General features: G+C 39.1%; 1 protein-coding gene across 1 annotated transcript in view; it reads right to left on the reverse strand.

The window, feature by feature from the left end:
• Nucleotides 1–24395, reverse strand: part of DCHS2 (dachsous cadherin-related 2) — a 353317-nt gene that overhangs the window by 174340 nt on the left and 154582 nt on the right. Inside the window, exon 2 of the mRNA XM_043972284.1 lies at nucleotides 12896–13087. Coding sequence (XP_043828219.1) covers nucleotides 12896–13087 — 192 coding nt within the window. The remainder of the gene's footprint in view (nucleotides 1–12895; nucleotides 13088–24395) is intronic.

The raw sequence follows: 24395 nt of genomic DNA on the forward strand, positions 1-24395 counted from the left end.
ATGTTACAAATGCATCCATAAAAACGCCAGAGCAGATTGGTTCACATGGTGTGATGCTCTAAACCTGACTTAATAAGAAAAAAAGATTCTTTCATGCCTTCCAAATTTCATTCTTAATTGAGTTTATTAGGCATGTCTTAAAGGTGCATTCTATAATTGCATACTATTAGGTTCAAAATTACATATGTCCAAGTGTCTGTTTCTATGTGAATTAGCTGCTTTAGTTGATCCTTGGGGAAAAATTTTTATATGCTGTATTAACATTTGTAATGTTATATTTCAAGGTCATCTAATTATCTTTTCAAAGTTCATCTTATTTAACATTTTTCTGGCAACTGAGTTACTATCATTTTCCTTTTATCTCTTGTGTCCCTTCTTCAGAACATTATGGGGCTTCTGAACTTCAGTTGAGTATTTAGGAGCCATGGCTAGGCTTCTCTTAGTATCTATAGACTAGCAATTACAATCTTAGATTGGATATGAAATCTCCCAGAACTAGTGAACTGAGAAAAAAGCTGAAGAGTCAGCCCTCTCTCAATCAATAGCTCCAAGCCCAAATAATGCTTCTCTGCAACCAGTGGGGAGGCCAGATGGGGAAAGAGAACCAGTAGATTTGAGTTCAAATCCTTTTTCTTCCACTTACCACCATTTGTGTGACTTTGAGCAAATTACCTAGAAACTTTGGACTTAAGTTCCGTCATCTGTAAGATGAGGAGATTAGACTAGATGGCTATATAGTTCTTTCCAGCTTGAAATCTATAATTCTAATTCTACAACAAAAAACCTCAATTGAATTAGTGTCCCTTAGTGTCCCAAAACCTACGTAATTGTCATTCATCTTTATGTCTGATATTTCAAGCTCAAAGCCCATAACAACAACAACAAAAACTCTACATAACACATGCATCCCACAGTCACAAAAACACTTATACATATGTCATGAAAGGCATAATAGGAATGGAATAAAATTGAATTATTTTGCATAATGGTGCTGAAGGTTCCATAAATTCCCTCTTATAAAATAATTTAGATTATAGTTACAGAATAAAACTAATTAAGGCTAGATATTGTATTTCTAGTATCTTTGATGGGGTGGGGGGGTCAGGGAAATAGGGAATAGATTTTTAAATGAGAAAAAACACTTTAATAGAAGCCCCAAAAAACCTATAAAAACCATGATTTCATTCATCTACTATTTGGTGTGCTGAACAGCTTGTGGAAGAATTGTGCAAAGTGATTTCTTGCCTATACTTGCAACAGATTCTGTCTGTCAATAAACCAATTTCTACTTGTGAAATATGCTGTATGACCTGTGCTATATTGTGGCTTCCTCTTTTCGTGTGCTTTGGTGAAAACCATTGCCACCATCACCACCTTTATGAAAATCATTGCATTTTACTCTGTTACTACTGAGTCTCTCGTGGGTGTGTGTGTGTGTGTGTGTGTGTGAGAGAGAGAGAGAGAGAGAGAGAGAGAGAGAGAGAGAGAGAGAGAGAGAGAGAGAGAGAGAGAGAGAGATGTGTAGCTAGTTTCTTATTCTTACAGGCTTATGGGCTTTGAGCTAGAAATATCAAATGTTGATTTTTACCTTATTCCTTGTTTTGACTCCATGGCAATCACTCTAGAATCATTCTACTCTTCTGCTGCCACTGTTTATGCAGAAGCTGAAGACATGCTCAAAAATCACAAAATGGGATCAAGGGACCGGACTGAGGAGAAACCACTGGTATTCAAGATGTTTTCCAAAATATATCACTACAGGTCACCTGTTACCTCTAAACCTGCTTCTCTTCTTTTAGTTTACTTTCATTAGCTTCTTTCATTCCCCCAAATCCGCCTCTCCTTACTGCTTGTATTGATTCATTACTATTATCTCTTCTCATTTCTTGCTCATATTATGTGAATTCCATCATCACTCAAGTCCTTAATAACAAAATGTGTTAACTCAGCAGTGTGGCAGGAAAGCTGTCTCAGCCCTGAGCTTCCTAGGCACAGGTTCAAGGCACAAGTCAGTTCCTAGAGCATCTCTGCCCACCTTTTTCTCTCTCATGAGTTCTATACTAAATCTGAATCAAAATTCCTTTGACAAGAGGAAGACTTTCTCCTTAAAGATCAAAAACAGGAGTCTTCTTTGGAGGAGTTGATACAGTCTCTGCTGGAATGAAGAGAAATTTGCAGATGGTGGTTCATGATATGTGAAATCTGTACTACTGAGCTAAACCAATTACAGCATGTCGATAATTCTCTCTGCCATAGATCTGTAATTGACAAGGAATAGTACTTTACACAATAGAGAAACACCTACTAGATTTCCATTCAATCATCAGCATAGATTTATAGCTGAAATGGACCTTAAAGGGCATGTAATCCAAACCTCACATTTTATAGATAAGGAAACTGAGGCCCAGGGAGGTTAACTCACTTGTCTGAGGCCACATGGCTAGTATGTAACAGAACTGAGATTTATCAAGTTCCACTGATATTAAGTCCTGTGCTCTTTCTATAATTCTGTTCCCTTAAAAAGCATCCAGAAAACTAGTTTAATGGACATATTTTGTTGTTGAGTCGTTTCAGTTGTGCTTGATTCTCTGTGGCCCCATTTGGGGTTTTCTTGGCAAAGATACTGGAGTGGTTTGCCATTTCCTTCTCCAGCTCATTTTACAGATGAGGACAATGAGGCAAACAGGGTTAAGTGACTTGCTTAGGGTCACACAGCTATTAAGTGTCTGAGGCCGGATTTGAATGCAGGTCTTCCTGATTTCATGCCTGACGCTCTATCCACTGCATCACTTAACCGCATAGGTGGACATATATCTCATATTAATGAGTTGAAAACATGAATCATACTTGCTATTGTAAAAGGACTTTTATATTCAGAAAAGGTCTATCATTGCTGCTTACAATTCACTATTCACTCCCAACTTGTCAGGTAAAACTTTCAGATCCTCAGGATCTTTTAAGCATCTAAGTTTAAAGAAACCCCCCAAAGCAGTTTTCCATTCTATGTAAAATGCTATTGTTAACAGAAAGGCAAATATAACTGAAAAGACCAATGTATGACCCAAAGTTCTTTTGCTCATAGAACTCATCTTCCTCCTTCACTAGGGAAGGGCTACAAATAACCAAATGAGCTTGAGAAAGATAACTTCTGATGCTTGACATCCTAATAAACTAAAGGACAGGAAAACCAAATCTAAGAGTCTTTTACAAGGGAAGATACAAGTGTAAAGAATTAATTGTTGTTTGAGGTTTTTATGACCCCATCTTTTGGCTAGAATTAAAAAAAAAAAAAAAACCTCGGCACCCGCACTGGCCTCTGGGGCTTCGCAAACAGCACGGTGCTCCACCCACTGGTTGTAGCCATCGCCATGGTGCTGGCACCTCACGTGATCACCACTCACTGACACCTACATGGGCCTGGCAAAATTATAATGATGGGAAGCCCAGTGAGGGCGGTCATGTGACTGTCAGAGCGGCCAGCCAATTGGCTGGGGGCTGTGTGTGGTTAGCCTGGGGTCTGATGGGAAGAAGGGAGGTTTGTGGGGGGGGGTTTAATTCTAGCCAAAAGATGGGGTCATAAAATCCTCAAATAACAATTAATTCTTTACACAAGGGATGCCTGGAGCTTGATTACCTTCATTGGGAAGTTATAGGCTATCATTGCTATGACCCATGTCTGCAGTATTTTCCTAAGAATATGAAGTAGTATTTCTGTCCAATCTGTTATATAGCTCTCCTGAACCTGCCAGAGATATCCAAAGCCAAAAGCAGGAATTTTTGTGCCTAAGGCAGCATAAATGATTCTCAGGGTAAATGACAGGAAACATAGGCTCAGGTCAAATAAAAGGGCTGTATCCTGACCCCTGTGAACAGAGGTAACTGCTGGAGAAACTTCTTTTGGTGGAGAGAAGGCTAGAGTAGAGAAAATTTCAATTGGGGTATAGCCCTGGGGAGAAGAAATAGATCATCTGCTAGCTTCCTATTTTCATTAATTATTCTTGCTAATTGGGTATTAAGTTCTTTTGTACTATGCTGCTAATGAACTTTAGGGTTTCCTAAACTGAGTGTCCTGGTACAAAGGTCCAGTCATTGCGCCCTAGTAACAGCTCCATATAGCTCTTAAGTAGATTCATCTGACTCACTTAAAGTATTAATATTGCTACAAAAAAAAAATCAGCAGTTGATGAGTTCTGGGATCCTCAGCTCAACTAGGTGGGCAGACCCTCAGCTTCGTACGGATGATCACAGAAAATCTCAGTGGCTGCCATGCATCAAGTTTAGGTGCCCTTGACAAAAAAGCAGGGTGAGCTGAAGAAAGCCCATCTTTCAGTTATTACTGAAAAGCATGCTGCTGTTAAGTTTCCTCCCCCTTATCTCCTTAGTTAATTGATGCTGCAGCAAAACCTGAGACCTTTTTTATATAAGAATTGGCTGCTACATCTAAGCACATTCTAATCACATTTTGTTTCTTGGAAACCAACAGAAAAACAGAAAATGGCAAGGCTGGAAGGGGTTCCAAAGGTTTTCTCAGCCCTGCTTTTTGCCTTGTTTTCTCTCTTCCATAAAGTCCACAGCTTCGTCAGAGTAACAGTAGCCCAGGCTTATGTTGTAGTGTTTTATAGTTTACAAACCACGTTCCTCACAAAGCCCCTGTGAAGGGAGTAGTGTGAGTATTACTTTCCCCATTTTATAGGGAAAGGTTATTTGGAGACATTGCGTGTCTTAGCCAAGATCACAAAGCTAATAAGTCCCATGGAAACATACACCAAAGCCTTCTGATTTAAATCCAATGCTCTTTCCATTAATCAATCAATCAACAAGTAGTTATTGAGTGTTTACTATGTGTTAGGCACTGCACTGGGCATCAGGTCGAAAAGTCCAAAGAATGAAGCAATCGCTACTCAAAAAGCTTACATTCTAAAAGGGGAGATGACATGTACATTGAAATATGTATACAGCACAAATATAAAGTGAATAAATACAAATGTATACAAAAATAAATGTAAGGTAGTTTGGGAGAGGGGACACAAGAAGTTGCAGGTTCAGGAAAGGTTTCATGGAGAACATAGAGCCTGTGTCAGTCACTTGGTCACGAGTCAGTCAACACGCATATATTAAGCACCTAGTATGTGCCAGGCACTCTGCTAAGAGCTGGGAATACAAAGAAAGTCATCAATCAGTCCCTGATCTCAAGAAGCTCATGGTATCAAGAGGAAGGCAATGTGCAAACAGATATGTACAAGCCAGATATAGACAGAATAAATTGGGGATGATCTCAGAGGAAAGGCACTAGCGTTAAAGAGACTTGGTAACTTTAGCTGTGACTTGAAGGCAGGGAAGGCATGAGGCAGAGATGAAGAGGGAGAGAGTTCTTGGCATGGAGGACCACCAGTGAAAATGCCTCAGTTGGGAGGTGGTATCTTATAGAAGAAGAAGGAGGCCAGTGTTCATAGATTGCTGGGTACGTGGAGGGGAGCAAGGTACAAGAAAACTGGAAAGATAGAAAGGGCTCATGTTATGAAGGGTTTCGAAAGCCAAACAATGGATTTGACATTTGATCCTGGAGGTGCTCAGGAGTTGGAGACCCTGGAATTTATTGAATGGGGAAAGACAGGGATTAACATGGTCTCACTTTTGCTTTGGGAAGATCAGTTTGTCATCTGATGGACTGGAGAGATTTGAAGCAGACAGACTCATCGTTAGGCTGTCGTGGTAGTCCAGGTGTGAGGTGACAAGAGTCCCCAGTGAGGGTTGTGGCAGTGTCATGGGAAGGAAGGGGGCATATACGAGAGATGTTTTGAATGTAAAAGCAACAGAAATGACGACTGATTGTACATGGAAGATGAGAGAGAGAGAGAGATTGAGGAGTTGAATATGTCACCTAAGTCATGAATGTGAGTAACTGAGATCTGGAAAATGATACAGAAGCTAGGAGGAGAGGAGGGCTGAGGAAGAAAGACAATGAGGTGAAGCCTGAGTTGCACCTTAAAGGGAGAGGGACTCAGTAAGGCAGAGGTAAGGAGTTAATGTATTGCAGACACATAGGACAGCCAGTGTAAGGACGCAGAGGTGGGAGATGACCTGTTCTGTGTGAGAAACAGAGAGAAGGTCAGTTTGGATGGGTTCTAGAGTACAAGAAGGAAGGAAACCATAAAGGCTGGGACTTGACTTTTGGGGATTTAAAAACTAGTATATAGTTCATCCTAACAGTATAATAGGAAGCCACTCAGAGTGACTGGGTAGAAAAGTCATATGATCAGATCTGTGTTTCAGGAAAATTATTGCAGTGGCAACAGTAGGGAAGACGAACTGGAATGGGCAGAGACTTGAGGCAGGGAGGCCAATTAGGAGGCTGTGGCTATAATCCAGGAAAGAGGTGAAGAAGGCTTAAATCAATATGGCAGTTGTGTGATTGGAGAGAAGGGGTCAGATGGGAGAGATGTTGTGGAGGTAGGAACATCTAGATTTGGCAACGGATTAGATCTATGGGGTGAGAGTTCAAGATGATGCCAAGGTTATAAATCTTGGGGACTGAAAAGATGGTCGTGTTTTTGAAATAAATAAGGAAGTTTGGGAAAGGAGAAGGTTTAAGCAAAAGATAATGAGCTCAGTTTGGGACATGTAGAGTTTAAGATGTCTATGGTACACCTAGTTAGAAATAATCATTAGGAAATTGGAGACTAAGTTCAGCCAAGAGACAGGTTGGTTCTATAGATCTGGGAACCATGTGCATACAAAACCCAAGGCAGTAAGAGTACTCTAGAAGGAGAAGAGAGGGTCTAGGACAGAACCTTAGTAAATATACACAGTTAGGGGCCATGATATGATGCTGTTTATTATTCTACTTTTTAATATTATGATATTATGATATTAAAAGCATATGGTTAGCAAAAACAGAGAAAGAAAATTATAGACCAATTTCATTAATGAATATGGATGCAAACATCCTAAATAAAATACCAGCTGGGAGACTACAATGATATATCACAAAGATTATGCAGTGAAATGAGCAGAACCAAGAGAACATTGTATGGAGTAACAGCAGTATTGTTCTAAGGACAACTTTGAAAGACTAAGTCATTTTGAGTATTATAAATACTCAAACTACAAAGGACCTATGAAGGAAGTTGCTAACCACAGCCAAAGAAAAAACTGAAAGTAGAAGTATGCATAGTATGGCTTTACATATGTGTATCTGTACATACATATGTATGTATATATGCATATATATGCATGTGTGTGTCTAATGGTAGAAAGTGCACAGTGGAGAACAAAAGAAAACTTAGAAGTGTTACAGGGTTAGGAATATTAAAGTTTAACCTGGCCAACTGACACGGGTCTTCTCCTTGAGACACATCTTGAAGGAAGAGAGATAAACCCATGAGACTGCTGTCTGAGTGGCATGAGAGGGACAGAGATGACTAAAGAGATGGGAGCCGCCTCTCACCCAACTTTCCCCAGTCACCACCAGTGAGGGACGGTCCTCCCTTAGGTGATCACCCCCAATAATGGAACTTTCCATAGTCAGATGATCACCCATTGGTCCTTCCACCACTGGTCCTATATAAAAATATTTGTCTCCTGCTCAATGAGATAGTTATCTCAGAGTCCAACGTCTCTGTGCTACATTATCTCCCCTTGGGACTTATTTCAAGGTTTTCCTTTCTTTAGCACCCAAATAAAATATTATTTTATTTTAATTGGATTTGTGTGCAAGAGGGAGTAATTCTTTAAAGAGGAATTCATATGAAACCCCCAAAACCCCAACTCCAAACCCCTCACCAATTTTCCCCACAACAGAAGGAAGCACAGAAAAGCAGGGCAGCTTTGAAAAATGATATGTAGTATTTGTTACATAGTTTCTCCAAAAAAAGTAAACAGTATAAAATGGAAATTTATGGTTTTATATTGAATCCTCTTTTTATGCTGTGCTATGCACATAGAAATGTTTTGATTTTTTGTTTTGTTTTGTTTTGTTTGGGGGATGTTTTTGTCTTTTTGTACTTAACTTCAAAATGATTTTTTTTAAAAAAAAAAGAGTTTTAAAGGTATATGGTTGTTATGTCCAACTGGAACATCTCCTCTCGTTTAATCGGTCTTTTCTTCATTATTGTCATTCTATTTAATAAAATTGTTGTCGATTTCAAAAAAAAAATCTGTCTTTTCTTCAATCACCCATAAATGTAGAGAACAACTGATAACATCCTTCTCATGAAAACCCTTTCCACATACTTGAAGGGGGAATTAATCCTCCCCCCTTTATTTTCTATCTTCTCAGTAAAATCATTCAGCTTCCTTTTCTTGTAAGAAAAAAAAAGTTTTGTAGGACTCCCTGCTCAATGTCTTTGTTTATTGTTGTTTTCCTTCTCAGAACTCTTTCCATTTTCCCCATGTTTTTTAACTGGAAAAAAATCAGACTACACTATTCTACTATGTGTCAGGGTTCCCTGACCTGTATTGCTCATGGCCTTTTCTGCAAATCCCACAGTATATAATCAATAATGTGAGTACCCCACCCACCCACACACAAAGGCGATGTGTTGATAATTCATTCAGTTTGCTACATAACCATGCCCAAGTTTCCCCTTACCTAAGGCTTTTGTTTGCTAAAACTATGCCTGGCTGCTTCCTTCCCATTCTGTAATTGTGGTGGTTGTATTGTTGCTCTGTCCTATCTATGACACCTTGCACCTACCTTTAATTGAATTACATTCTGCTTTTGTAAGCTCCAGCCTTCATTTTCCAAGGTCATTAAAAAAAGGAGTTTTTTTCTTCTGCCTTCCACGGCAGAACCTATTTGGCTGATTTACCATTATCTGGATATTTGATAAACATATTCAATTTGTCTGGCCAGGTCATCAATAAAGGTATTGACTAGAACTGGTCCAGGGACAAGTTCTATTTGCTCACGGGACACCACTAGATGGATGCCCTTCCTGGTCCACAATACTACATTTCTTACCCTTGACAGGCATAGTCTTTCTTTCCCACTGTGGTCAGATGAGTCTGCCTAGGTCACTGTCGTCATCATGCCTCCATCTCCCCTCTATTCCTACCACCTCCAAAACCTAGAGAGGCTTCCTCCCACTCAACATAATGAAGCTGAACTCAAGGCCCTTCAACAACTGTTGACTCATCCAGGGTCAAACACCTCATAAGTGTCTGAGATCATATTTGAACTGAGGTCTTCCTGAATTCAGAGTGGGTATTCTATCTACAGCACCACCTAGCTGCTACTTCATTATGAAAGAATTTGTGGTTCAGTCATTTCAGTCATGTCTGACTCTTTGTGATCTCATTTGGGGTTTTCTTGGCAAAGATATTGGAGTGGTTTGCCATTTCCTTCTCCAGCTCATTTTGCAAATGAGGAAACTGAGGCAAGAAGGGTGAAATGATTTGCCCAAGGTCACACAACCAGTAAATGTTTGAGAATGGATTTTAACTCAGGACTTCCTGACTTCAGGCCCAGGACACTCTATCCACTATTTTACCAACTGCTTCTGAAGTAACTGCAGAGTACAAACTATGTCAGTTCAGGAATATCCTAAGTACAACGAAGATCACTCAGTTATGCACAGGTTTAAAGCACTAAACAATTCTTCCCAGATGTATCTTGTACACAACCATTCCTCTTTTAGTTCCTGCTAGGCCCCTTTTCCAGCTCATAGCCTTGGTCTAATTGATCTAGCTCATTCATCCCAGTTCTACCCTTAAGTGCCAGGTCCAGCAGTCTCTGAAGGAATATGGCCTTTTCTTATTTGGGTACCAGGTATACACTCTTTCTATCTTCCAGTCCAAAGAACATTGACTTCACAGCCACCTCTCTCCCCATTTCAGTAAGTCTTCCACCAATTTCTTCCTGCTCAAGGAATTCTGGTCAGTCATAATCTCTTTTTTTTTCCTCCTCTGACACAATTGCTCTCATCATTAAGATATTTGGTTCTTCCAACTTTATCCCTTTTGAGGTTATCACAGAAGGCCTTTTCTTTCTCCTCCACTTAACAGCTGCCATCTTGGATCCCTGTCTCCATCCTTAGTCCTGACTTTTGTCTACCACTCTCCTTGAAGGCCCGATGCCCCACCTTCCACTCATATTGATATTCCTTCCTTTTTTCATTCTAGACCCTTTGGTGCATCTCCTCCTCTGTCCAGATGTAACATCATCTTCTTTTATAATATCTATTTTCAGGGATTCATAAAACATCCTAAAAGCTGGCTCCTCCTTTCTCCATCTTGCCCAGGAAGTCTTCAAGTTATTTTAGTAAATTTTAAAAATAATAATGAAGATCCCTATATTTAATATTTTAAAACAGACATTTATGACCCATTGTCTGAAGGGTTGTCACTAAGCTCATGAATCTCATTTTTTGAAGGGAATGAGTCAGAAGTGGAAGAAAATTTTGATGACAGAATGGTATTTGCAACAACTGTCCACCAAAATAATCTTTTTACTCCAGTTAAACAAAATTGATGGTCAGCTTCCCTATTAATTCTGATCTATTCTGACCTCAGCCTTTCATTCATGTCATCATATGCTGAACTTTCTTCCCCTTTCTCAATCCATTCTCATCACTTTCTTCAAGTCCTAGCTTATACTGTATCATCTTTTTCTTCACAAACCCACTATGATCACCCCTCTACTTCACATGTCTTTGAGAAAGAGACACACAGAGAGAGGAGACAGAGCGACAAAAATAGAAGGGGGGAGAGGGGCAGAGAGAGAAAAGAGAAACAGACAGACAGAGACAGAGAGATTGTTGCTTCAGAGAGACCAAGAGATCCCAGGATTAACTAGTCTTCCTCCTTTGTGGGAGAACCTGTGTTTGTCAGTGAATTATTTATGTAAGAGAAAGTTCTGGGTAGAAAGGGTAGCAAGAGTTGAGATCCTGCATTTCAAAGACAAGAAAGAGCTCTTCTGGTATAAAGCTGAGAAAGGAAATTGAAACTTCTCTCCCCATCTATTCCCTCACAGTTTGGAGAAACAAAGTCAAGCCCTGGAGGAATTAACCCTATAATTAATTACCAGAATTCCTGACATTCCCTCTCCCCCTGCCCCTAGCCACAGACTGAACCTCCCCAAATTCCTTTAACCCACTACATCTTGGTCAGGACAATAGCCCCATTTAATTGTCCTCCCTGGATATCCCTTCACCAGCTGCTCCTGCCCCCACTATTTTTAGTACAGAAACCATAATAAATAAATTTGTCATTGCTCTTGGAAACTAGATGTGTCAACCTATTTACCAGCCCTATAAATTTTGAAAGCAAAAGATCCCTCCCTGGCCCCTACTATCCAAATGTGTGGTCTCCCCCTATCACTGTGTAAGCTACTTGAGGGTCAGGCACGGTCTTTCATTTCTATTTGTCTCCCAGCACTTAGCCTAGTGTTTGGCCCATAATAGTCATTTAGTAAGTACTTTTTATTCCTTTGTTCGTACATAGACACAATTTCTTTTTCTTTTTTTTAGCATTTTATTTTCCCCCAATTACATGTAAAACCAATTTTAACATCCATTTTTAAAACTTTGTATTCCAAATTCTCTTCCTTCCTCTCTCCCCACTGCCCCTTTGAGAAGGCAAGCAATGCGATATGTTATACATGGATAGACACAATTTTTACCACAGTATCTTGCACTTATTTCGTAGATTCTGAGAATCATAGATTTTGGTCTGGAAGGGATCTGAAAGGTCACCAAATCCAACTAAATGTAGAAATGAAATAGCGGAGACTCAGGGAGGGAGACAGAGGATAGCTAGATGAGTCTGGATAGAATGCTGGATCTGGAGTCAGGAAAACCTGAGTTCAAATCCAGCCTGGATCACTAGCTATGTGACCCTACTCAAGTCACTTAACCTCTGTTTGCCTTAATCCACTGGAGAAGGGAAAGGGAAAGGGAAACCATTCCAGTATCTTTGCCAAGAAAACCCCATGGACAATATTGGCATGCTGGGGTTCACATGGTCACAAAGAGTAAGATATGACTGAATATTATTATTATAAAAACTATTTTGACCCTGAATTTCTGAAAGAGTCTTGGAGACACCCAGAGTTTGAGGACCACACTTTGAGGACCATTGACTGAGGGAGAGCTTAGATTTGAACTCGGGTCCTCAGTTTCCAATCTAGTGTTCTTTTCATGATGCTTAGTGATTTTTTCCCCAACATATGCATTTCTTTTTTTCCTCAAGTGGATAATAAGTTCCTCAAGGGCAAGTAAAATAATTCTGTTAGCTCCTTCCAAACATCAAAGCATACAGTGCTGTGCTTGCAGTAAATTCCAATAAATGCTTCCTGAAAGAAAGAATAACTACTATTGGGCACAATCCTCAAGATACTTCTTCCCCTACCTAATAGCAAGGAAGCACAGCAAGGTCAGCCTGCTTCAAGTTGTCATGTGTCATTCATTTCATAAATAAATATTTCATAATTTTTAAGAATCGAAGCTAATTCTATAAATATTTGCTTGAACATTTATGCATACCTTTATTAACTCTTCCATTTCAAGGTTAATGATTGTCCCCCACCCAAATCTGCAAAGACATTTTATTTTATATTATCCATACTTTAACCCAGTCTTTTATGCTCAAATGCCAAGACTACAAATTAAGAGTGGAAATGGGCCAAGTACTTACTGAATTCATTTTGTTCTGCCCAGACAATCAATCTGAATAATGCATAGGGGCAAGTATCCCTATTCACCTGATTTACTCAGATTAGCTGGTGAATTGGGGTCCAGACAGCCAATCACAAAATCCTTCCTAATCTCATGACAGGAATTTCTGTTGCCTTAGATTCCATTGCATAGCATCTCATGGAAATTTTATTTCTGCACAGAATCACAAGAATCATGAAAAGCACATTTCTAGGACATCCAACCCCTCCAGTAAGACTTACCCCATCCTGAGCTTTCACTAACAAATCGTAGGTGGCTGGATCTCGTTCCCTGTCGATATCTCGAGACACACAGATGTGGCCAGAATGTGGGTCAATCTGGAATTCTTGAGATTTTTCAGAGCTGTGGAATCCATCATAAAGAAAATATTCGATGTGGCCATACTGGCCTGTGTCAGCATCTGATGCCTTTACCTGCAAGAGAAACCAGAAACTGAAGGGCGGGGCGACCAAATGTTACTCCCTTGGCTAATGGTAGACTTATCTGCCTGGTTGTCAAAAGGAAGAGTTTAGTTTCTGCAATCCCTCCAAATGACAATGTTTCAATGCCTTTTATTATTCCAAGAGGAACTAGGTGAGTGCTGGCAAATAATATTTAAGAACTTGACACTGCTGCACAGTAAAAACAAAAGGGCTGGAGAACAGAAGTCTGTCTAGGTCAGAAAGTACTTCATATACTTGACAAATTCAAGAAACATTTTTTCTTTTTCTTTTTTTTCTTTTTTTCTTCCTTCCTTCTTTCCTTCCTTCCTTTCTTTTTTTTTTTTGCAGGGTAATGAGAGTTAAGTGAATTACTCAGGGTCACACAGCTAGTAAGTATTAAGTGTCTAAGGCTGGATTTGAACTCAGGTCTTCCTGAATCCAGGTCCAGTGCTTTATCCACTGTGCCACCTAGCTGCCCTAAAGAAACTTTATAAAGCACCAGGGGGGTTCCAAGATATAGGGATGTGGGTGTTAAAGGAGAGATGTTTGTCCTTCATTCTCAAAGAGGACTGTGACATCGGGATACCATGACATTGGGATGATGTCATGAATTGCAGTGAATTGGATTTAAGTGAGGGAGTGCTGTGCAAGGTCACCAACCTCACTGTCTCCTCTAGAGCCATCTGGATCTAATAGCAAGATATACATCAGACGGACTGGAGATGATCCCAAATGTTTAAGGCAGTTGGGGTTAAGTGCCTTGCCCAGGGTTACATGGCTAGTAAGTGTCTGAGGTGAGATTTGAACTCAAGCCCTCCCCACTTCAGGGCCAGTGCTCTATCCACTGCACCATCTAGCTGCCCCCAAAGTAGAAATAAGGAAGACACAGGCCCTCTCCATAAGTCATTCATAATCTAGTTGTAATGATAAAGAATGTACACAAAGTAGAATAAATAGGTGAAAGAATGAAAGAAGAAGCATTTAAGTGCTTCCTATATTTTTATATCCCTGGCACGTAACACCCTGCTTGGCACATTAATTCGTGCTTAATAGTTCATTTACTGACTGACGGCTGAGGGGGGTGCTGCCTGCTGGAGATACAAAACAAAAGCATACAGTCCCTGCCCTCCGATGCTTCCACTCTTAAAGGGGAGAAAACACATGCAAAGTAGAGATAGTTATTTAGTTTGGAAAGTCACAGAAGAATAGCATAGTTTAGAGGCAAGAAAGATTATTTCCATATGAAATCATAAAAAGCTTTTGTTGAATGGGTGGCATCTACAATGAGCCTTGAAGGATGCACAGAATATCAAAAGGTAAAGGCAGTAGCGGGACATTCCAACATTCCAGAACTAAGGAGAGGCGGGATAGATCCAGGAAAAAGGCACTGCATATGTTTAGGGAATGGCAGAGAAGTAGCCAAGTTGGGCTAGAGCCCAGGACACATAAAACGAAGCAGCGTGAGATTACTATGGAAAGGTAGTTTGGAATCAGGTTGTAGAAGGCATTAAAAGCTGGGCCAAGAAATTTGGACTTTATTCAATAATCAATGGGGAGCTATCAAAGGCTTTGAAGAGTGGAGAGAGAATAATAATGGCTTATCTCTCTCTGTGTAGTGCTTTAAAGTCTCTATAATGCTTTAAGGCTTACAAAGCACTTTATAAGTGTGTATACATATGAGACATATATTTCATTTATACTTATAACATTATAAGATAATAACTTCTACTTTATAGCACTTTAAAGTTTATAAAGGATTTTATAAGTATTATTTCATTTGATCCTCTCAGCTATTCTAAGAGGTATGTGCTATTATTATTCCCAATTTAAAGATGAAAAACTGAGATTCAGAGACCTTAGTAACTTACCCACAGCCAGCACATGCCTGAGGTTGGATGTGAATCCAGCTCTACTTAGCTCCAAGGCAAGTACTCTATCCACTGCACTATACTGCCTATTTGTATAAGATACCTATTACAATTGTTGTTGTTATCCCCCATGTATAAGAAACTGATTCACAAATGGGTTAAGTGACTTTTAATAAGATAATTATTGAAATTATTATTATTGTTATTAACAGTATTATTACCTCCATCTATAAGAAACTGACTCTCAAACAGGCTAAGTAATTTGCTTATTATTCCAGTAAGGGTCAGCTGTGGAATTCAAACTTAGGTCTCTCATCTGACAATTTAACCATGTGCTTCCCATTTCATACTGTACTTGTCTACAACTCAATCTCCAGCCTCCTTTGGAAAGAGGAGTAGTACCTTCCATGAAATGGTAAACATTCTCATGCCTCTTCAGACTTTACACAACCTAGTGATTCTGAACCCCTGTAGGGTATCATCCAAACCCCACTGCCCACTCCCCACCACCCAATTTCTTATTCCCATCCCCCTCAACCCTTTCATCCCAAAGTTCCTGCCAAATACTACCCAATCCTACTGTGCCCCACTGGAATGCCTTATCCAGAAGCAACAAATTTCCCTTCATGCTAAATCTTTTCATCTCCCACTCTTCACATCTACTTAACTATTACTGAAACCTGACTCCCCTCCCCTCACCACCAATGACTCAGATCTCATAACCACCCCTTCTAGAAATAGCCATATTTTCACTCATTCCTCCTTGGATCACTGGTCAAAGTAAGGAGTTAAAATAGTCCTTACTCTTCATTGCCACTTCCAGGTTTTCCTACTTCCATCACTCAGTAGCCTCTCTTCCTTTGAGCTTGGTACAATCCATATCTTGCACCCAATCAAAATCCTGGTAACTGGTGTCTACACACAAAGATGCTCATACCCTTGATTTTGCCATCAACCCACAAATGTACCATCTTTATGTTCAAGAATTCTGAAATCCCCTTATGTGATCATACTTTAGTGGTTTTCCACCTCTCACTCTGCCTTTCCTTACCCAACCCAGCATCATGGCCTCCAATCCCTTCACCCTCAGTTCTCTCCCAGGTCATCAACCTTGCAGTAACCACTCTCTCTTCTTTTCTCCATCTTGACCCCTTGGTGAACCATTTCAACTCTATACTGTCATCCTCTCTTGAAATCCTAATCCCTTTATCATTTCAAAATTTTGCTCTCTCCTTTCACTTTCTTTTTAACTTTTTACAATTCAGCTTCTAACCTTATCTTTCCACTGAAATTACTTTCTCCAAAGTTACCAATAATCTCTTAATTGCCAAATCCAAAGATCTTTTCTCAATTTTCATTCTCCTTATCCTCTCTGTAGTCTTTGACACTTCCAGTTATGGTCTCCTCCTTGTTACTTTCTCCTCCCTAAATTTTCTGGAACATGACTTTCTCCTGTTTCTTCTCTACCTATCTGACCACTCCTTCTACATCTCCTTTTCTGGATCCTCATCTAGATCATGCCCTTTAACTGGACTTTTCCTGCAGAATTCTATCTCTTCTCCTTGTACACTATATCACTTGATGATTCTATCATCTCCCATTGATTTAATTACCGTCTCTTTGCTGACTTATGAGTCATCCTGGATTCCTCACTGTCTTCCCCCAACCTCCCCATATTTAGGATGTTGAATTCACCTTTCTAAGGTCCCATCCCCTTCGGATCTGTGATCCTTTGATCTCTCCCCTCTGTCACATGATGTGATTAAAGATATACATAAGCCCATTGACCTGGTGGTAACATGTAAGATAACACAAAAGTTACAAAGTTCAAGATTTTGAATGAGGAACAGGCAAGTCATCCAGTTTGACTAGAGTGGAAAGTACACAAAGTAAAGTGGTATGAGCTACAGTGGAAAGGGCAGGATATAGTTAGATTCAGCAGGGATGGGGCTTGTATGCCAGACTTACTAATACACATTTTATTTGATAGATGCAAGGATACCATGGAAGTATTTTGACTAGAGGGGTGGCATGTATAAAGAAAGCTCAGCTTGCTTTGTGAAATATTAATTGGAAAGGGGGAAGATCAGAGTAGGAATACAAGCAAGGAGACGACTTCTATAGTCCAGTCAAGTGATATTAGATGATAGTGGCAAAAGTGGTGGTGGAATGAAGGAGAAGAGAGATTTGGAAAAGCACATGAATAAGTCGTATTTGGCAAAATTGAGAGATGGAGAGGTGAGGGCATAGAACAACTGAAAAGAAAAATGATTGCACTACATATCTCACAGAGTCCTCACAAGGAAAGCAGCTGGTATACTTTAAAGTACTCCATAATTGTGACTTATTATTTTTAAGGTGCTGCAAATCTAAAAGAAACCATTGACTTCAATCCCATGGTGATGCAATCTTTTAATAGTCTTTGATGACTAATCTTGTTAAAGGATTTTCCTAAGTGCATGACATTCTTAACCCTCTCCAAGAACACTAGGATATTACTAAGGCATCATTTTGTTATTTTATAAACCATGATGCTTTCTCCTCTCCATCAGGTTCCAAGGGTCTCAGACACAAGGATACCTAAAAAAGCTCTACCTTGATGAATCTATGATTCTAAAGGATCTTTGTTTGGTCCCATGCTACTTCACATTTTATTACTGACATGGATAAGAGGCTAGGTCAGGAAATGAGCATGAAAACAATTTTGATGAACCACTTCACACTTAACAAACTGTCAGAGATTGTAAAAGGATGGGAAAAGTCAATGTTGGAGGGCTCGTGGTAACACTGGCGCACCATCACTGCTGAGAGAGCCGAGAATCAGTCTGATATTTCTAGAAAACAACTTGAAATAATGTGAAAAGTTACTAAAACTGTTAATATACTTTGATGCAATCGATAAACCTACCACTGAGTTTACACCAAGAAGAAGTCAATGATAGAAATAAAGGTGATAAATAGACCGAAATATTATACCAAAAAGCTGGAATCAAATTATGTGCCTGATCATTAGAGAATGGCTGAGCAAATTCTGGAATATAAATATAATAGAATATGATCACACTGTAAAGAACAATACTAGATAAAGAATAAAAAATGGGAAGATATATTTGAACTAATGAAGAACAATATAAAGTAGAAACAAAAGAAAATATACACCATAACTAAAATAATGTAAGTGAACATAATAATAAAAGGTAATAAATTTCAAACCAAACATAATGGATGATATCACCTTTCAGTTGCTAAAAACATATATATTCCCTTACTGCTGATGAATGGTAATCTACAAAAATGGGAAGGTAAATATATCAATGGGTATAATAGACAGCTTTGTTTAACTCCTTTTTAAAAAAAGGGGGGGAAAGTTAGAAGGGGAATATTCATTGAAAAGTGACATGAGGGGCAGCTAGGTGGCGCAGTGGATAGAGCACCGGGCCTGGATTCAGGAGGATCTGAGTTCAAATCCGACTTCAGACACTTGACACTTACTAGCTGTGTGACCCTGGGCAAGTCACTTAACTCCAATTGCCTCACCAAAAAAAAAGAAGAGAAAAGAAAAGAAAAGAAAAGTGACATGAGACAAAAATTTGTCAATAAAAATGAGTAGGATAGGGTGAAGGGCAGAGAAGAGTTAAGAGTGACTGCAATGTTATGAACCTGGAAGACTAGAAATGGTAGTACCCTCAACACAAATAGGCAAGGAGAAAAAATGGTATCGTAGACATGATTATCTAAATTATAGATGCCATACTATTGGGTGGAAAACTTGTATTGGACCCTGGAAACAGACTGTACAAGAATCTTAAGCCCTTGGAACAATCAGTTTAATCTAATAGGATGAAATTTGGGTCAGCTAGGTGGCACAGTAGTTAGAGTGCTGGCCCTGGATTCGGAAGGACCTGAGTTCATATCTAGTCTCAGACACTTACTAGTTGTGTGACCCTGGGCAAGTCATTTAACCCTGTTTGCCTCTGAGAAGGAGAAGGAAATGGCAAACCACTCTAGTATCTTTTCCAAGAAAACCCCAAATGTTGTCACAAAGAGTGAAAAACAACTATTTGACAAAAAAACAAAAACCTTTGGCTGCCAAATATCAACTTTATAGGAACAAGATGGTGGACATATGCCTAGGAAACTATTTATGAAATTAAGATCTGGGGGTTTTAGTGGACTGCAAGTTTAATGTGTCATGAGCTAAAGGTATTTAGACCTTAGACAAAGTCTAAAGTCAATGGGGCCTAAGCATAGCCACCAGAGGAGGGTAATGATAACCATCCTTCACAGTTCAGGGTATACCATTTTATTAAGGAAATTAACAAAGATGAATTTATCCAGAATTACCAAGATTACAAGAATTCTTAGATATCAAGTCATACAAAGATGAGTGGATGGAATTGGGAGTGTTTTCCTTGGAATCTCGAAGACTTATAAACATGAGTTTTGTCTTCAGGTATTTGAAAAGTTGTTGTGTGGATTAGTCTGAATGGTAGAATCATATAACACCTTCAATTAAGTCAGATTATCATTTTTAATTGTTAATCTGAAAGGAAGAAACCATATTTGTACATTCTTAAATTTTGATGTATTTTAGCTCTGCACAATCAAGAAAATTGTCATGTCACAATGAATATTTCAATGTGGAAATATTTTATTATTGATTTGCCAAAAGCTTACATCATTAATTTTGATAAACCATAGTTATACTCATCTTGTTTCACATTTGTGCTGCAGACCTGGAAAAATTTGTCAGGGAACATACAGGAAGATTCACATTATTGACACTATGCATCTGAAATTTGGAAATTTTGACAAATTGGGGGGAAAAGTCAGATGACATTTTGTGATAGCCCTAGATATAGATTGTTGTTGTTCAGTCATCTTCGGCCATGTCCAATTCTTCATGACCTTATTTGGGGTTTTCTTGGCACAAATACTGGAGCAGTTTGAAATTTCTTTCCCCAACTCATTTTCTAGATGAGGAAAGTGAGGCATAGAGGTTAAAGTGACTCACCCAGGGTCTCAAAGCCAGTAAATGTCTGAGGCTGTATTTGAACTCAGGAAGATGAGTCTTCCTGACTCCAGGTCTGTCACTCTATCTACTTTGCCACCTAGTTGGCCTTTAGATATAGATATTATAGATTAACTGGGCTATTATCCCAAGGACTATTGGGTAATTGGTTAATTACTTAATACTATTGTAAACATGATTCCACTGACATTTGTTTAAACTAAGCTCTTTATTGTCCTAAGAGATAATATGTTTGAATTCTACAAGTATATGTGAATTGTACACATTCTGCATCCCATGCATTGCCCTACGTTGTTGTTGTTGTTTTTTTGGGTTTTGGTTGTTTGGGTTTTTTTAACTGAAGAACACTTCTCAGACACGCTTTTTTTTTGCTCATAAGTAATTGTCCTTCACCAAACTTTAATGTGCCCCAAATTTGTGTTTGTTAATAGAGGAATACTCTCCACCAAAACAAATCACAAACTCCTACACAATGTAGATGACAGTCTTTAAGACTGACTGTGGGAAAATGAAAACCCCAAAAGACTCATCAACCTGTACTTACCCTGAGGATCAGCCTCTGAAACTCAGTCAGGTTCTCAGAAATCAGTCATCAGATTATCACAGTTGGGAAACTTAGAGGTCATCTAATCAAACCCCAAAATAAGAAACTGAGGTCCAGAGAGGCAAGTGACCTCCAAGACCACACAGGTAGTAAGTAGAAGAGCTGAGATTGGAACTGATGTTTGCTTCCCAGCTCTCTCCACACCATCCTTCCTGCTCCCAGGCTATCATCCTCATCCCCCCTCTCACCAGAATTTCGATCTCTGTTCCTGGGAAGATCGACTCTCATAAATGAGTTTTCCTTTTATCTTTCCTGGAAGCAGGACTTGATGCCAACTCCCAGGTATATCCACATTGTGCCACCCTGGGTGCTTTCTAGCTACCCTATATGTCTTGTCTTCCACTATTCAAATGTAAGCTCCTTGAGGGCAGTGACTGCTTTATTTGTTTGGGCTTATATCTCCAGTGTTTTTGGCATGGTGACTAGCAGATAGTAAACACTTGATAAATGCTCATTTAATCCATCCATCCATCCATCCATCCATCCATCCATCCATCCATCCATCCATCCATCCATCCCTCCCTCCCTCCCTTCATCTATCTCAAATTCCAAATCCAGCACTCATTTCACTGCACCATTTCTGGGCTACACTTAAAATCTTTATAAATTTCATGCTGCTCTAGTTGTTGTTGTTGTTGGTGGTGTTTGTCCTTTGTGTTTGAAGAGGGCCAAAATTACATTACAATACCAAGTTCAATGTATAGCATGCCTGGTTGTGGCTGATCGGGCCGATAAGAGCTTAGAAGGTTATACCACATGTCTGGCACAAATAGTCCACATGACCATTTGGGAAGGAGATGTCTCTAAATTTGCCAATCTCACATTTCTTTTGTGCTACTACAATCGTTTTGCTTGTAGGACATAGTGCCTTCTTTGATGCTGGCACTTCATGCTGCACAACCCAATGCTGGATTTCATCTAGCACTAGTAAAACCTTCCAGAATGGGGGGTTTCATTCTCTGCTTCCCATGCTGCTCCCATATTCTATGCTAAGCATGAGTCTACAAGCATTTATTAAACATTTATGATGTTTAATATAAGCCTTGGGGATTTGACCAAAGTAAAACACACAAAAGCAATTCCTGCCCTGAAGGAGCTTACCTTCTTTTTTGTGAGGCAATTGGGGCTGAGTGACTTGCCCAGGGTCACACAACTAGTAAGTGTCAAGTTTCTGACGCCAGATTTGAACTCATATCCTAGTGACTCCAGGGCCGGTGCTCTATCCAGTATGTCACCTAACTGTCCTGCTTACCTTCTAATAGAGTAGAACTTCAGTGGAACTCACCACATAACAAATGAGTCCCAAACCTAATAAATGACTTTGTAATGCTGGATAATTTATGTGTAGGACACAGATAAAAATCATAAAGGAAGATGAGACATGGTGAGGAGGGAATTTGAAATCTACACCCCATAGAGAACACCTATATAGATGAGGCAATGGAGTAATTGAAGCACTCAGGTGATACCAGCTGATATTTATATGGTGCTTCCTATGTGCCAGGCACTGTGCTAAGAACTTTACAATTATTATACCATTTAATCCACACAATAACTCTGGGAGATAGGTGCTTTTATGATTCCCATTTTATAGATGAGGACACTGAGGCAAAGGTCAAACAACTTGCCCAGGGTCACACAGCTAGTAAGTGTGTAAGGTCAGATTTGAACATGGGTATTCCTGACTCTAGCCCCCCACTTCTATTCTCTACACCATCTATTACCATTTAGTTGCCCAAATTTTGGCCTTTTATTTGACATACTCGTCCAAATTGATATCCGATTTATGTAGTTCAAACACTGAATATTGTAGAAGTCTTGCCCGTGTGAAGAAAAATTGGTTTTGCTTCTATCCCGGTTAGCAGTGTACTAGAGTTGGCTCCTCCCAGCTGGAGAGAGTTGATTGTTAAATTTTTAGTGTAAACAATTGAAATTACAGATACTACAAATCAGGGCTTCAATGATTGTTTTGTTGATGCCACGGAGAATATTTTTCTTGGCCAGGTGCTGTATGAAAACAGGTTGGCTGGATCTGGCCTTAGGATTTGACCCTTGAGCTAATCCTTTTGGTCTAGACTTATGAAAATGATGGAGAAAATATAAATAACGCAGATTAAACTTAAAAGTATGTCTTTTTTTCAGAGAACTCCTTGTTAAACATTTACCAGCACACCCCTGATCCCAGGCCTGGGCCTCTTAAAGATAGTCAAAATTAGACTGACTAATAAAAAGGGTCATATAAACAGTCTAATCCTGCTTTTGAGACATCAATCAGTCAAAAACAACATTTTTTTTTTCCAAAAAAAGGAGTGGGCTAGAGAGAAGCCCATATTATTTCAATTTAAACCTTTAGCAATACCCAGATTCTCATTACATATAACATCCAGCTAAGTAATGAATGGATTAAACCCTTCAAAAATATATCTAAGTTTTCAAATATCATTACATTTTTATCTGCTCTTCATTTTTTATAGGCCTGGTTTCTCTTGGTAGGTATTCTTAGAAACAGCTATTTGAATAATATTAGGACATGTACAACTTCTACCAATTAAAATTTTAGTGAGGTCATTTTCTTTTCTAGTAGCCATGTTATTTTTACTAAAGCTGAAAATGTCTGAGAATAAATTTATTTTTGTCCTATGCTGCTATTTGCTTGCTTATTTTAAGGACAAATCTTATATTTACAACAAGGGATTGCCATAGTCCAATGACTTTAATGAAAGGGTGGAAAGTAAGCATTTTAATTTCAGGGTAAGATAAAATAGCAAGAAAAAAAGAGATATGATGGAGGAGGAGACTTGATTAAAAGAGAACTATCTCCAAACTACAAGCATTAGTAGTTTTGTGTGGTAAACTAAATTTTTTTAAAAGAATTTGCTTTATTTCCATCTGAACATTTCACCCATTATAATTCCTGTATATTTTTATAAATATCCACAACTATAGATAAATGTAGGGTAGTTAGATACCTTACCTGTCTAATGGGCTTTAAAGGAAGAAAATGGGAGGTAGTGAATGTGTTAGCAGTAGGGGGAGTGGAGGATGGGAATCAAAATTAAATAAGAAATGCATCAGTAAACAAATGTGAAATATTCATCATCCTAAAGATTTGTTGTTGTTCAGTCACTTCAGTCATGTCTGATCCATTTGGGGTTTTCTTGGCAAACACACTGGATTTGCCATTTCTTTCTCCAATTCATTTTACATATAAGGAAACTGAGGCAAATAGGGTTAAGTGACTTGACCAGGGTCACATAGCTATTAAGTGACTAAGGGTGGATTTGACTTCAAGAAAATGAGTCTTACTGACTGGAAGGCAGGCACTCTATCCACTGAGTCACCTATATGCCCAACAATTTTCTTTACATTTATTAATTTGGAACACAGCTCAATAAATACTAACAGAGAGATAGAGACTGGACCAACCAGTGATTTCATTGGTAGATCAACTTCTGAGTAAGGAAATTTCCTGTACCAGCATCTTCTCTACAACTTAGAGTCTCGGGTAACCACCATTAAGGTAGAGCCAGATGGGGCAGTCATTGGACTGATCATTTCCATAACTTCCAATACCTTAGCCCTTCCTATTTCCTACCCCAAGGTAGGATTGCACATTCTCTTTGCCAGCTCTCATTTACATGCAGTAAGTAGCCCTTTTTTTGAGATAGATTGTGTGCTAGGTCATATTTGACTATACATCCAGGGGTTAGCAACAGGCAGCCCACAAAGGGAAAATTTACAAATAATCAAACCTACCCTATCACTTTTCTGAGCCTCATTTTCATCATCTGTAAA

This window comes from Dromiciops gliroides, chromosome 6 (genome assembly GCF_019393635.1).
Source record: "Dromiciops gliroides isolate mDroGli1 chromosome 6, mDroGli1.pri, whole genome shotgun sequence".
In the NCBI taxonomy this organism is placed as follows: Eukaryota; Metazoa; Chordata; class Mammalia; order Microbiotheria; family Microbiotheriidae; genus Dromiciops; species Dromiciops gliroides.